Consider the following 13,981-nt stretch of genomic DNA (forward strand, 5'->3'; position numbering starts at 1 on the left):
ATAGCCTCGGCTGCAGTTGTTTTTTATTCATCAAGTTCGCGTTTCACCTTATTTAGGTATCTTCATACTGATCTCAATTTGGTATGTCTAATGGATCGTCCTGAGAAGTGCCAAATTCAGATGAGTCTGACGATGCCTAAATAAGGTGAAACGCGTAGTTGATAAACACAGAAACTAAAATACCTATCAAGACTGTTTTCAACTAATACTAAATGAGTTCCGAATTCAGATTGTAAGAGTTGATGGTAGGCTCGGAGTTTGGCGTAGACCCCATGAATCCATGGATCGAATTCGTCAACAAGGCCCTGTGGAAGTTGGCGGTGGCTCCATAATGGTGTGTGCTGTGTTTACATGGAATGGACAGTGTATATAAATATACTCAACAAACAGTATTTTAAAACACTATTCTGCGAATGAAAATTCTGCTAAATGTTTCCTAACCTATTACTGTCGGTACCATACTAAAAAGTGCTTATGTGCAGCTGTTGACCAACGGATGCACAGTCAGTTGTGAATAATATTTGTAAAAGTCGATGGGCTCCTTCTGATGCAGTTAGAAAAATGAGAGCGAACAGAGGATCTAAATACGGATGGCAAAGTGAACTAGCTTTTATTACGGTGGGAAACAAGACTGCGATTTGTTACTTCTAGTAATAAGTCTATGGGGGCAAAAACATCGACAGCTACATGGTTACTCTGCAATTCACACTTAAGTGCCTGGCAGAGGGTTCATCGAACCACTTTCATACTACTTCTGTACCTTTCCACTCTCGAATGTCGCGTGGGAAAAAGAGACACATAAATCCTTCCGTTTCAGCTCTAATTTCTCTTATTTTATTATGATAATCATTTCTCCCTACGTGGGTGTGTGTCAATGTAAGGATCTACGAACAACGACCTTCTCAGTAGCGAGTGAAATCTTCTTAGGCATAAAACATTGATTTACAACAAAAATACGTGCTTGACATTTCATAATCCTCCTGAGAGACAGGGAGATAGCTATAGCGGTTAGACAAACAGATCACAGCTGCCGGCAGAACAAAAGAGAAGCTAATTCAGAAAACAAGCCAATCTTGTGCAGGTGACATACGGTCAAGTACACTGACGAAACTGCGGCGCCATGAAAGATAAACAATCTCACAGAGTTTGAACTTGTCATAGGGTTATAGCAGGTGTCGATCAGTTATCTTCAAATCTCTCGCCCACTAGAATGCTGACACTAATGTTATTGTTATCGATCTACCACTGTATAATTGTGAAGTGTTTGCCAGATATCATGAGTCCAATAGTACTTATAGAAGACCTGCTTCTCAAGTGTAAACAGTGCTTGCTGCGACGCAACCTGTGATAGACACAGTAAGTTCTATTTTTCTAGGTGTGGTATGATACAGCAAGTCTCGTTTCTGTTCTTCTTCTGTCTCCCTCTGACGATCAATTTAACAAAAACCAAACACCAGTATTGTTCTTAGGTCACTTTCCCGTATCATTGTTTGGTATAGCTTCCCCGGAAAATGGTGTAATCTCGATTTGAGTATGTTTTCATTTTAATCACTCATGCCTTGGATATTAGAGGTAGAAATTTGGTGCAATAGCCGTACGCCCTAACAGAAAATCGATTTTAGCGTGTCGAATCAGTTGAAGAATTAATTCTGGAAGCTAGTGAAACGTACAGACATTGAATTGCACAGTAGTCCGGAAAATACTTTCTGAGTATATGGGTACGTGAATTCACTCTCGATTGTACCACACTTTAAGAAAGATTGAAAGATGCCTGAACTACGGAACCAAAATACTGTATCGTAATGCGTAAAAAAATCACTAGCCTGGTGCAGATAAAACCGATGTTACTTAATCTGTTATGATGTGGCGTCGAACTATTTAGGCTTCATCAATCGAAACACTTTTTAATTCATAGTTATGTATTGTCTATTTACAGTTATGTTGGAAGATTATAGAAAAAGTAAGCTACTCGACAGTGGAGCATAAAGTTCGTTAAGGAGTAAATATTAGTTGTTTATGGTCATCATACTTTACGTCTTTTAGAGATTAAATCTTATTTCCACCTTTTCCTCAAAGACGATTTTCACCAAGAGTATTACACCAAGAGACTTCAAAGAACGAAAACGGGGAAATATCAAGATAGTGATTCATATTTCCCTGACCCTTGCAGTCTCACAATGCGGCTGATTCTAGTTGCTAAGAAGTTCAACATTTGTCTCTTCCAACTAGTTTTCATAAGTTCATTCAGTAGTACAAATTATTTTGCGCTGTTCGTTCAATCTAGTTTTCGTAGGTAGCGGTAGCATCCTACTCATGGCTCATTACTAGTGACTTTTCACAACAAAGGGATACAAAATTTGCAGAAAACCATTTAATAAGCCATTTAAAAACAGTTTCCCTTTTTGCACCGTTATCGAGATTTCTTTTTTTTTCTATTAACGTTAGTGTGGTATTTGGTTTTTTAACACCAAGAGGCATTCTCTTCCCTACATGGAGATGTGGTTTATTCCTAACATGTTTTAAAGAATATTCGTCTGATGTAATGTAGCTTCAAGTAAACCACTAAAGACGAACATGAGATCCAAAATTAGTTCGGCATAATAATTGTTTCAAAATAAGTACTATGCAGCCATTGTCAACTTCTAGACATGACAAAGTTAATATGGATCAACACTAACAATAGGAATTATCATGTACAAGTCGAGCTAATAACTGTGTATTAAAATCAATACAATTGTTATTTAAGCTAAGCACTGCAGGGCACAAGATCAAACCACTTTGTTCCCTATTACTGATTTGACAACAACCATAACTTTTTCCATCTTCCTCATTGACTACTATTACTCTATTACAGCAGCATTTTTATGAAGCTTGAATTTTCTAACAAAACATCTTGAATAACACAGACAAATCTTCTCTAACAAACATAAAATTACCCATTGATGCTAATAGGGAAATAGTATCGAGAAACAGATAATACTGCTATCTAATATTTAATGTTTGAAGGATATTTTTATGACTAAATTGAAATAATAGTCTAAAGTGCCTTACACTAAGAACTATTTTAAAAGGATATGCCATATTTTAACTGTTTAGAAAAACATTTGTAAATGAAGTCACATTACTTATTTTGATCTCAGCACCAAACTTTTGCGAGAATTCCACAATTTAACGATTTATTGTAAAGTCCGATCAGAATTGTTTTGTATTTTAGTAGGGGTATTGAATGACACCTTGACAAACACTTAGCGTTTTTCCTGGTTGTTCTTCTAATTCTCTCGAGTATATCGAATAAATGATTATTAAGATGCTTGCTTATGAATTATTTGTGAATTGCCATTTCTTATAATTTCCTTTGAAATAATATTGGGTTTAACACAATATTTTGTTGGTTGCACTGCAATGTATTTTCCTGTAGTCTATAGAATTCTAGTAATGTTATCTAATTTGTTAATTTATACCCTATTGTATACAAACTATAGGTTTTAATAATTTACCTGTATTGACCTGAGTAATTTTTACAATGTGCAATTGGCCCTCTACGCTTTCTCATGTTTACACTTATTTATTCAAATGGTTTACGGTTTAATGTAGTATATGAACTGTTAATGTAGTTATTAAATGATTTGATGTGAAAGATACCTTACACCACGAATTTATCAAGAAATATAATTAATTCTGCATTGTCACCTTGTTTATGTTTATGATGTAGTTTATAACTTTCAAAATACCTAAGCTACGAATAATTGATATACGTGTCGTTGACAGTCTGAGCCACCCTACCTTCTCGTACAACTAACTAGGTTCATATTTCTACATTTTCATTTCACTAGAAAAAAGCTAATGGATTATGTAGAGGTCAGAAGTCGTATTACCTGTGTGTCCTCCCTTCCAGCCTTTTTCGAGATTCCTTCAGATCGGGAAAATAACATTTCGAGATTTTTGATGTAGTTCATAGAGGATTACTCTATTTACGTTGTTCAGTAGTTTTGTCTCTTTGGCTTATTTGAGAATGCTACTAAAGATCTTTAATGTGATATAATATCCTTACTGCACGATCTACAGAAATAGCGATAAATTAACAAATATTTTTCAAACGTTGTCCAGTAACAAAAACAGTGATTTTGTACTGAAACTAAGAACCATACACTAAACGAACTCTGAAATAATTGGAATGTGATACATACCGAGGTGACAGAAGTCATACCTCCCAGTTTTGTACAGGACCTCCCCTCCCGCTCCTTAGTGCAGCAACTCTACGTGGCATGGACTCTAAAGTCATTAGAAGTCCCCTGCAGAAATATTGAGCCATGATGCCTCTATAGCTGTCCGTAGTGGAAAGAGTTGCCAGTGGAGGATTTTGTGCCCATAAATTATTGACTGGATTCATGTCTGGCAACTGGGATGATCAAATCACTGGCTTAAATTGTCCAAAATGTTCTTCCAATCAGTCGGGAATAACTGGAGTGGTGACAAGAACTCTTATGTTGTCTGAGAACATGAAATCCGTGAATGGATGTAAATGGTCTCCAAGTAGTCCAAAACAGCTATTTTCAGTCAATGGTTGGACTTAGCTGGACCACAAGACCAAGTCATATCCATGTAAACACAGTCCATACCATTATATAGCCACCACCAGCTTGAACAGCGCCTTGTTGACATCTTGAATCCGTGGCTGCATGGGATATGTGCCACCCTCGAACCGTACCCCCAGCTTTTATCAACTGAAATCGGGACTCATCTGGACATGCCATGGTTTTTCCAGGAGAGGCACCAGAGGCGCTAGCGTGCTGTTATCAAAGATACTCGCGTCAATCGTCTGCTGCCATAGCCCATTAACGTCAAATTTCGCTGCACTGTCTAACAGATAAATTCATCGCACTTGTCACATTTATTTCTGTGAATGTTTCGTGCAGTGTTGATCGTTTGATAGCAGTTATAAGTCCTCACCAGTTCCAGTGCTGTCGGTCGTTAACTGAAGGCCTTGGGGGACCGCGTTCTCCGAGGTGATAAGTAATACCTGAAATTTGGTATTCTCGACACACTCTTGACACCGTGGATCTCGAAATATTGAATTCCCCAAGAACTGCAAAAATGTAAGGTCTCAAGCGTCCAGTTCCAAATGCCATCCCGCTTTCGGCGTCCGTTAATTCCCGCCGTGTGGCCATAATCAGGTCGGAAATAATTTCACATGAATCACCGAGTACAAATGAGTGCTCTACCCCTTTATACCTTGTGTACACAATTTTACCACCATCTGTATATGTGCGTATCCCTATCCGATGACTTCTGTCACCTCATTGCATTTCAACATGGGGAAAATAAAGAAACAGTTCTTTTATGTGGCACTTCGTGTAATTAGTGGTTGGCTTTATTTCATGCACATGCTTACTATATTTGTTTTCTACGTGTAGGTAGGTATCGTGTAGCAAATGCTGGTCATCTCCCGGTGACAACATGCAAGCCGCCTGCGTACCGTTGCTCATAGCCGTTGCCCTTGCTGCTGTTAAGGCCGACAAGCTGCATGGGTCATCTCTCGGTGCGTATCGGTGCATTGTCATAATAAATGTAATATTCCTCTACACATGGCATCAAATATTTACATGCATTCTAACGTTTTGTAATTTTACTGTACACAAACAAGAGAGCAAGAAGCAACTCTGAGCAAGTATAGAGGGAAGCCCATTTGGTGGCACCTATTAAACAGTTTTTACTACATAACCTTCTGGTTCTGAATGTAATTTACTTACGATAATATCCTTTCAGTGCCAGACAACCTTTTTATCTTTCTGGTTTTTCTCGTAGTTGCCAGTCAGGCCCTAAGAATTGCAGTGAAGAATGCAGAGCCTCTATTCAACAGGCGAATTGCCGCGGTAAGTAACAAGTGCCATTACAAGAAAATCTGCTCACCATAAGTGATATTTGTAAGGCATTATGAAACATTCACATCCTGGGCGATAGGTTACAATAGGCACTTGTGTCATTATCGCCTTTGTGAAGCTACTACGAGCTAAGTTCGTACAATTATATGTTCATAAGATTGCTTATTTACTTCTTCAAGCAGTGTATTTACGTTCCGTACGAACTATAGCCTGCGGCCTTAGAAAGATTGTATCCTCTGATCCTTTCTATGCCTGTTTTTATTTCCTTGTTCCAACAGATAAAAATACATTGCTTGAGAACTTTCTCCAAAACTGTATGAATTTTATTTGTTGTACATCTCCTCAGTTTCATGGTATTGTTGTTAGTAAACAATACATCTACTATGCTGTTAAGTATTATCAAATAATACGGAGTCTTTCTCCAACTCATGACGTACCTTTTGTTCAAATTGTGTTACTATTTGTGCTGTGTGTTTATTTTTACAATTGTTACAGGGAAGAATTTGTTATAATCGTTTCTATTAAAGGGAAAACTGTCACTACAACAAATTCAGGAATACTTGCCAGATACTTACGGAAACGTCCAAAATGACTCACTCCTGCAATCTACATACATTTTCTGAAAATGTTATTTGCATGGTAGGAGGATATGTGTATCACTCTAGAAGCTTAATGTCATGTGTAGGTAAAGGATTTACGGCAAGCTGTAGCACTGAGGTTCCATGTAGTAAAGGAACAGCTTCTGTACGTCTGGAGACTAGTATCTACGGAGAGTAGCGGTACAGTCATAATATACTCTACTTTATCAAAGGTATCCGGACAAATACACTGCCTGGGAAACCGAGTGAAGCGCCCATACGTCATGATGGGATGTAAATACAAATTCGTACGTGCGCACACTTTCGGCGGCTGTGGAAACGATTAGAACTGCAACTCTGCGGTAGGTAGATCGCTCTCCAGAACGCATTAGTGTTGCTCGCGTTAAGTGATGTTCTCAGATCTGATAGTGTACATAAGGAGCGTAAACGTCGTCAGCTGATGAGCGATCACAGTGAAAGACGCGGAGATGCTACGTACTAGTCTGAGACAGTGTTGCCAGCGTCTGAGTGCTGAAAGGTGCCTCCGTGTGGATCTCCATTTGGCTGGCTGTTCGAATCATGCAAAATACAGATCTGTGGGGCAGTCGTATGTGACAGTGGCCCGATGTTGGACTTAATGGGAACGTGATTGCAGACATACTCGTTGTAAAGGTTCTGGTCAAGCACGTCTGATTCCCACAAGAGTAGGTCGCCGTATTCTGCGCCAAACACACCGTAGCCCCCTCACTTCTGAAACTCCCATCCAAGAACCAGCAATCAGTTTCCGGCGACTTTCTGTGTCATCCCACACCACTCGTCGGAGATTAACCGCAGCGGAACTAGGGCTATACGGTTGTCCCATGCATAGTCTGCCGTTATTCTACGACACTATTACTACGTTTAGAGTTGGGCATTGAGCAGCAATAGTTCATTCCTGATGAATTGCACCATATTGTTTTCAGCGATGAACTGATGATTGTTTACGAATCCGTAATTGTTTCACGTGGCATACAGACATTGTCCTGGATGAACATAGCCGGCGAGAGACTCCGTTCTTCGAAACTTTCGGAGGGGCACAGCGGTGTTATTGCTGGCATCATGCTATGGTGAAGCATTGGCTAATACTTCAAGTCAATGCCGCAAGTGGTAGAGGGATCACTGTAGGGACAACGCTACGTCACGGACACTTTGTGTCCTCACATATTGTATCTAATGCAACAGTACCGTAAAATCAGTTTTCAATAGGAAAATGCTCATTCAGAAATGGCAGATCTCTCTGCGAACTGTCGGCCCAATATCGACGTCTTCCCCTAGCCGGCAATAATCCCTAATTTGTCCCTCATAGAACATCTACATCTACGTGATTACTGTGCTATTCACAGTAAAGTGCCTGGTAGAGGGTTCAATGAACCACCTCGAAGCTGTCTCCCTACCGTTCCACTCTCGAACGGCGCGTGGGAAAAATTAGCACTTAAATTATTCAGTGCGAGCCCTGATTCCTCTTATTTTATCGTGATGATCATTTCTCCCTGTGTAGGTGGGTGCCAACAGAATGTTTTCGCAATCGGAGGAAAAAAATTCTGATTGAAATTTCATGAGAAGATCCCGTCGCCACGAAAAACGCGTTTGTTTTAATGATTGCCACTCCAATACAGGTATCATGTTTGTGGCACTATCTCCCCTATTGCACGAAAACACAAAACAAGCTGGCTTTCTTTGAAGTTTTTCGTTGTCGTTCCTAAGTCCCACCTGATGCGGATCCCACACCGCACAGCAATAATCCAGAACAGGGCACACAAGTATGGTGCAAGCAGCCTCTTTAGTAGACCTGTTGCACCTTCGAAGTGTTCTGCCAATGAATCGCAGTCTTTGGTGTGCTCTGCCCACAATATTATCTGATCTTTCCAATTTAGGTTATTTGTAATTGTAATCCCTGAGTATTTGGTTGAATTTACAGCCTTCAGAGTTCTGTGATTTATCGCGTAATCGAAATTTAGATTTAGTTTATTCAGGGTCAATTGCCACTTCTAGCACCATACAGAAATCTAATCTAAATCATTTTTCAATTCGTTTTGGTCATCTGATGACTTTACAAGATCGTAAATGACAGTATGATCCGCAAACGGTCTAACACGGCTACTTAGGTTGTCTCCTATATTGTTAATATATATCAGGAACAAAAGAGGGCCTATAACACTTCCTTGGGAAACGCCTGATATTACTTCGGTTTTACTCGATGATTTTCCTTCTAGTACTAGAGACTGTGACATTTCTGACAGGGAATCACGAATCCAGTTGCACAAATGAGGCGTTGTTCCATAACCACGCAGTTTGGTTAGCAGACACTTGTGACGAACGGTGTCGAAAGCCTTCTGAAAATCTAAAAATATGGAATCAATTTCACATCTCCTGTCGATAGCACTCATTACTTCATGAATATAAAGAGCTAGTTCTGTTTGACAAGAACGATATTTTCTGAATCCGTCCTACGTGTCAATAAACCGTTGTTTTCTTTTCTTTTTTTTTTTTGAGGTACTTCATAATGTTCGAACAAAGTATATGTTTCAAAACCCTACTGCAAATCGACGTTAGTGATATGTGCCTGTAATTGAATGGATTACTCCTGTTTCCCTTTTTGAGAATTGGTGTGACTTGAGAAATTTTCCAGTCTTTAGGTACGGATCTTTCTGTGAGCGAGCGGTTGCATGTAACTGCTACTTATGCAGCCATTGTATCAGCATATTCTGAAAGGAACAGCCTGGACCGGAGGCATTCCCTTTATTAAGCTTCTTTGCTACGCCGAGAATATCTACTTCTTTGTTTCTCATCTAGGCAGTTGTTCTTAGTAGGTATTCAGTAATATTTACTTCGTCTTGTTTGGTGAAAGAGTTTCGGAAAACCGTGTTTAATAACTTCCCTTTTGTGACACTGTCATCAGTGACTTCATCATTGTTATCGCGCAGTGAAGGTAATGACTGCGTCTTGCCACTGGTGTGCGTCATGTATGACCAGGATCTCTTTGGGTTTTATACCAGATTCCGAGACAGAGTTTCGTTATGGAAATTATTAAAAGCATCTCGCATTGGAGTACGTGCTATATTTAGAACTTCTGCAAAAGTCTCCCAATCTCTTAAATTTGGCATGCTTTTCTCGTTTCTTCTGCAACAGCGATGTGACCAATTTTGTGGACCATGGGGGAACAGTACCATCACTTACTAATTTATGTGGTATATATCTCCCAACTGCAGTCGATACTACCTGTTTCAAATCATTTCACATTTTTTCTACCCTTGCATGATGACATCGGAAGGAGCAAAAAATGTCTCTTAAACAGGTGTTAAGAGCATTTTTATCAGCTTTTTTAAATGGATACAGTCAGTATTTGTTTTTGATGGTTGTTGGTGTTACGGTATTCAGACCAGCAGCAACTGCTTTGTGGTCGCTAATCCATGAATTCGTCACGGTACTCCCTATTTGCCCGGATTATTTGTTGTTAAGAGGTCAAGTATGCTTTCGCACCCATTTGCGCTTCGACTGGGCTCTTGAACGAATTGTTCCAAATAAGTTCCTAAGAAGGCATTCAGTAGAATTTCGGATGACGTTTTGTGCCTTCCGCTGGCTTTAAACGTATAATTTCTCCAGCATATCAAGAGTAGATTGAGGTCAGCACCGACTATAATTGTATGAGTGCGGTACCTATTTGTATGATGGATGACCTCGGTAGTTAACAATATCCAGGTGGCAGTATGAGAGATATATGGGACCAATAACAGCAGATGTTGGGCAGCTCACCGCAGCAAAGTGGACAGTTTAGGTGTGACACTTTTCCCAAGAAAATATGTGCAGGTACCCAGACCAGAAGGGCTACAAACCCTATGAAAACGTGGCTTATGTTGCCAGTTCATCTGAAAATATGACTCGATTTTGTAACCAATGATATAACATCACAAACTTACTCGACCCATGAGGTTTCATTTCCTATCCTCCTCTACTTTTGTGTGCTGTTTTTGTCGGGCTGGGTACTAGCGAATTTTAATGCGGGGTGCACTCACCTTTAGTCTTTCTAGTGACTTTAACTCTGCTGGGGACACTTGAGTTATGCGTCTGCATGTCTGGGGAAATGACACGCCATTCTTCCTCTAGAGCCAAAATCACTTATGGTAGTGATGTTGGGCAGTCGGGTCTACAACGAAAGTAGTTCCATTCTGTTTAGACTGGGACTCTTGGCAGGCCAGTCCGTTTCGAGAATGTTACTGTTTACAAACAACTGCCTTACAGATGCTGCTTTACGACGGGACAAATTGTCGTTTTGGTACAGTCATTCAGTGTTTCCGCAAGCGCAGTAAGGTGACCACACTCCGACCACAAAAAAGACCCCCACTGCGTAACACCACCTTCCTGTTCTTCGGTGCTGTCACTACATATGATGGCAGGTGATATTCTCTAGGCATTCACCAAATAAATATTGTGAAAGAAGCGTCACGCAGAGAGATTTAATCCATGCAGTGGGGAAATGAGTATCTCAGCGACCTAGGAGCGCTCAAACACAGTGTATTCACTAGCGCGTGAAATACTTCCTGAATTGTTTGCGAAATGCGGAGAATTTGGCGTCTTATTTCATATTTTAAAATAATAATTTTATTACATAAGTTGCAAATTAGTAGCTACATCGCGGTTTTATATGAAGCTGAATAATGCTTGTTAAGGAATCAATAACTGTTTCAAGTGGCACATAGACAGAGACTACACATATTTTTAAATAAAACTCTGTCGCCAGTCTTTTTCAGGTTGTTGTTAGGAGCTTAGGGGTATTCGCTGATCGACGAGTTCGGAAGACCTGGTGAGGCATTATATAGTGAAAACCAAAAATCATATTGGGTTTTCAGCGTGGACTGTCGGTAAAGCACGTTTTCGCCGTATAAACGTGCGTCTGGTAGGCTGTGTCATGATGTAAACTGTCAAGTGAAACTTGGGAACCACGTCGATAGAGAAACACGAAATACAGTCCGCCGACGAACGTGGATTCAAAAAACATGTACTTATTGATAAATGCTTCCTTATTGGCGAAGCAGATAGCAAAAAGTTGCTCATCAATGTCAAAAACTGAAGAGGACAATTTAATCTGGTTGTGTTTGCTATTATTGGGTTGCTAGCCTACGATCATGTTAAAGCATTGTAATGACAGGTTATTAACAACAACATTTTCAAAAGACGTAAGTCTGAGTGTAAAAGGTGTAGGCCTTGCTTTGAATGATTAATGTATAGGGTAATGAATAGCGTAGGCACGTGGTTGACGGAAAATAATTATACTCACTGCCTAAAATCTCAGTTAGTGAACTTTCATGAAAAGTATGTTTTACAATATGAACATGAATTAGATACTTCTAACCCTATCTTTCAAAATTTGTACTTCTGACTTTTATATGCTATTACAATACTGTTAGTTTGAACTGGTTACAATAAAAATAACAGAAGGTTTTGTATTCAAAGTTGGATCAGTGTCTTGTCCACTTAAGCTATGATACACAAGTAATATACGAATGTAAGTGTAATATCCTGTCTTCTCCTAACTTGTGAACCTGTAGTAGAGATGGTTAATTAATTTTCCTATAGTTTTCGAGTGAAATGAAGAATCAATGAAAGAGAGCTAGTCTGAAATTAAATTACAGAGTGTCAAAGGTTATTCCATGAGCTAGAATGTAGTGGGAATTCGTATTATACTTTCTTGTATGAATTCTAACTGTTTAAGATTAATGATTTTCTTTTTCGTTTACTCGCAGGGTCTCGAAGCGTTACCAGTTATCCCTGTGATAAAAGCTTCGCAGATGGTTGGTAACGACTTATTCTTCCAGATAGACTCCGATACGACCGTGTGAGTATACTAATGCAAACTAACTGCTTACGTGGTCTTTTCCTTTCTCGTCTACTAATTTTATTGAAGAAACAAATTGTTCAACCAGTTTATATCTGCACATTAATTTTTACAATTTACAATAAATGAACAAGGAATTTAACTGGGCGCTAGGTAAATCATAAATACTAGCGATGACCGGAGCAGGAAATAAAAGCTACTCTTCCTTAAAAAAAAGTGCTACAAATGAATACATTTCCATGTGGTTAGCTTTTTCTGGCTTTGTCCAGGCTGTCATTCAAGGAATTAAACCCTAGCCGTGGTAATACAGATGGTCACCATCAACCACTGATAAGGAGAGCATTGGCCAAATGATAGCGGCTGCTAATCTCTTAAGTCATCGATGACGGCTGCGAGTACTTTTTTTCAGAATTTTAGCTGTTGGTAACATTTAATATGAAACCTTTGAATTAACTAATCCATAGCACCTACTTTATCGGACTGTGTTAACATCATTTTATATTTCACCGTTCATAGGTACGAAGAAAGACGAAAGTTGTGATCAAATTTTTGTGAAAACTGCGTTGTTGCAGTGAAGTGAAGGGCGTGCACGTGGTGTCTGTTCCGCGCCTCAACGTGTCCTCCGTCAGCGCCGACCTCGAGTACTTCAACATGGCCGTTGAGGGCATCGTCGGCACCATCGTTGTGGACGGCAACTTCTCCATCTCGTCGCTTTCCAGCTTCAAGATATTACCTCTCGTTAGCGAAGGCAGCTTCAGGTAGGTTACTACTGACACCTATTGTATCCAGTGCGCCATAAACGGTCTTACATACGTATACAGATAAGAAAGTATAGTATCTCAATGTGCTATTGGTATTTCCACAGCAAGACCCAACAAAAAATAAGAAAAGTCGTTTAACGAACAAACGCAAATGAGCAGCTCCTTAAAGATACTTTTATTACGTGTCCCGCACGACGTAGCCCCGTGGTATGAGGCGCCTTGTTTCGAGTCCTTTCTCAGGCATGGGTGTGTGTGCTGTCCTTAGTGTCCTAACCGTATGCTAGTTTAAGTTAGATTAAGTAGTGTGTAAGCCTAGGGACCGATGACCTCAGCAGTTTCGTCCCATAGGAACTTAACATAAATTTCCAATTTTTTATTACCTGCATCTACCTTCAGTGAATCATTGAAATAAATCTCTGTTTTTTTCACATCAGTTCAGACTCTCTGTTCCCTCTCTAATGTGAGGAAAATAAATGTAGGCTAGAAATTTTGACATGTGAAAAATAAAGTATCAGTAGAATAAAGTAACGATTTTAGTTATTAACGAATTAAAATCACGAATCATAAATCAAGAGTTTTAATTTTGTACCGGTACTCCTTCTTTCCGCAGGCTGGTCTTGGAATCTGTGACATTTAAGGGCTATACTGGTCTGAGAGTGGCTGGTGACAGTTTGCTCACCGAGAACTACGACATCGACTACGTTCCGGCAGCAGTAATCCTGACAGTGAGTACTGCGTGATTTTCAGTGTATCTGACTTCCCAGCATTGCTTTACAATTTTGCGATATTTTCATGTCGATGGTTCAGTCAAATGAAAACGAGATACATGGAGAAAACTCAGTAAATTGTTCATTGTTTCGAAAGTAATGGCCATAACTGTTAATACAT

The 13,981-nt window shown here is 39.6% G+C and overlaps 1 protein-coding gene across 1 annotated transcript in view; it reads left to right on the plus strand.

The window, feature by feature from the left end:
• Window positions 1-1,298: 1,298 nt before the first annotated feature.
• LOC126284436 (uncharacterized) overlaps window positions 1,299-13,981 on the plus strand; it is a 51,544-nt gene continuing 38,861 nt past the window's right edge. The window contains exons 1-6 of the mRNA XM_049983769.1: window positions 1,299-1,356; window positions 5,415-5,539; window positions 5,806-5,873; window positions 12,241-12,332; window positions 12,905-13,090; window positions 13,704-13,818. Coding sequence (XP_049839726.1) covers window positions 5,458-5,539; window positions 5,806-5,873; window positions 12,241-12,332; window positions 12,905-13,090; window positions 13,704-13,818 — 543 coding nt within the window. The 5' untranslated portion in view covers window positions 1,299-1,356; window positions 5,415-5,457. The remainder of the gene's footprint in view (window positions 1,357-5,414; window positions 5,540-5,805; window positions 5,874-12,240; window positions 12,333-12,904; window positions 13,091-13,703; window positions 13,819-13,981) is intronic.

This window comes from Schistocerca gregaria, chromosome 1 (genome assembly GCF_023897955.1).
Source record: "Schistocerca gregaria isolate iqSchGreg1 chromosome 1, iqSchGreg1.2, whole genome shotgun sequence".
Classification (NCBI taxonomy): Eukaryota; Metazoa; Arthropoda; class Insecta; order Orthoptera; family Acrididae; genus Schistocerca; species Schistocerca gregaria.